At 59.5% G+C, this 1909-nt stretch overlaps 1 protein-coding gene across 1 annotated transcript in view; it reads left to right on the top strand.

Moving 5' to 3' along the window:
- Positions 1-1049: 1049 nt before the first annotated feature.
- ANKRD23 (ankyrin repeat domain 23) overlaps positions 1050-1909 on the top strand; it is an 8966-nt gene continuing 8106 nt past the window's right edge. The window contains exons 1-3 of the mRNA XM_045283832.1: positions 1050-1059; positions 1154-1243; positions 1561-1909. Coding sequence (XP_045139767.1) covers positions 1050-1059; positions 1154-1243; positions 1561-1909 — 449 coding nt within the window. The remainder of the gene's footprint in view (positions 1060-1153; positions 1244-1560) is intronic.

Consider the following 1909-nt stretch of genomic DNA (forward strand, 5'->3'; position numbering starts at 1 on the left):
AGAAAATTTCTTGGAAATTATGATAGTAACATACTGGTATGTACAAAGATGCTTGATACAATTGGTGTATGGAGTGTTATAAGAGCTGTAAGAACCCCCAATAAAATGATGGGGAGCGGGGGGAGATTTACCGTGCTAGAAATCCCCAGGGTAGTTCCATCCACAGGGTCCCTGTGGGCCAGCATTGACTCTGTGTGCATGTTTGGTTGGTGTCTCTTCCTAGTGAGTTCCGTCCTTGAGTTCTGTCTCACAGCATGGCAGGTCAAACCCAGCCGGCTGCTGTGGGAGAGAAAGATGAGGCTGTCTGCCCCCGTCCAGACTCACGGCAGCCTCAGACACCCGCGGTGAGGTTGTCGTCTGCTCTGGGTCTGCTCTGGCCGGGCCCTTGACTGAAGGGGCCCTGGTGGCAGTGAGGGTTAAGCCTGGGACTGCTAGCCAAAAGGCTGGGCTCTGAACTCACCGGCGGCCGTGGGGGAGAAAGCCGGCTTCCTCTGAGACATCAGCCCCAGAAGTCGGACGGGCAGCCAGCTCTGCCCTGGAGGATGGCTCTGAGTCGGAATCCACTCAATGGAGGGATCCGCTGTTGGGTTGGGGTCCTTGACTCTGAAAGGGAAGAGGGACCGGGAGCAGCAGGTGTGGCTCCTGTAGCCCAGCCACTCTGGTTGCCAGACACGGCCGTGGTCCGCCTGCCTGGGCAGGGGGTTGGGAAGGGTGCTCTCACCAGCCGGCTTGGGATGGTCTGGTTGGGGGAGATGGGGTGTTGGGGGTGCTGAGCCTCAGGATGTCACCCCACCTAGCACCCCCAGCTGGCTGCAGCCTGGTAACGCCTCGGCCGGCCAGCGGGTGAACAGACAGGATTTCAAGCCAGGAAGCTTTAGGCCCCCAGGGTTGGCTCGACAACAGAACACAACACTGCCCGGCCCCGCGCCCACCTTACATTGCTGCAGCTGCTGTGCCAGTCTGTCTCTGGCAGGTCTCCCTCCTCGTCCCCCTCCCCCTCCCCCACCGCTTCCCCAAGCAGGATGTCCTTCTGACAACGTGTCCGGAGGATGCAGGAGAGTCTCGCCCTCCTCGAAGGGACACTAGTAGAGTTGGCTGCAGCCCTAGGCTCTGGCATTCCAAACCTGGGGACCCCTCCCTCCCTGCTCCCTAGTCCCCGAGATCCTGGGTGGGAACCGAGTGCAGAAAAGAGCGAGTGTTCTCCGGGACCCAGCAGATCCTTTTGTCTGTAGCACTCTCAGAGGTGAGGTGGGTGCTATTTTGACCCAAGTTTAGTGCTGGAGAAACCCTAGCTTCACAAAGGGGAGATCCGAACCCAGGAATCCAGCCTCTTCCCCAGGGCCGTCTCCTTCTATCCCTGTGAGCTGGGTGTCTAGTGACAGTACGTCGTGTTGTGATCCAGTGGGAGTCTAAAGATAACAGCTCCTCTGGGACACCACGGTGTCCCGTGCCCCCAGGTAACCCGAGCCCAGCAGTATAAACAGACTCCGTGTCATAGCTCAGGGACGCTGCCTTTCTGCTGGCAGGAGCAGGCTAGGTGGCAGCCAGCTACCTCCTGAGCCTCGGGGTTACCCGGTTGGTGTGAGGGTAGGGTCCTGAGGGAGCTCCAGCATTCTCCTCTCCACGAAGCTCAGAGAAGGGTTCGTCCGACCCTCACCTCCAGAGCCCTGACCTCTGAGCATCAGCGCCTGGCCGGCAGGGCACCTCTGTTTCCTAAGGGCTCCTCCGGATCTTCTCATGTGTCCTCCGTATCTGACGCCCCACAGGTAAGTGACGAAAGGGCAGAAAGGAAAGTGTTGGGATGTGGACATGGAGTTCCTGATCCCGGAGGCGGGCCTGGTGACTGGAGGCTGGGACCCCAAGAGGCCGTGGCCCGGGAGAGGCAGCGATTGGAAGAAGACAAGGAGAA

Source organism: Echinops telfairi, unplaced genomic scaffold (genome assembly GCF_000313985.2).
Source record: "Echinops telfairi isolate 266 unplaced genomic scaffold, ASM31398v2 ScPeMD7_7467;HRSCAF=8505_1, whole genome shotgun sequence".
Classification (NCBI taxonomy): Eukaryota; Metazoa; Chordata; class Mammalia; order Afrosoricida; family Tenrecidae; genus Echinops; species Echinops telfairi.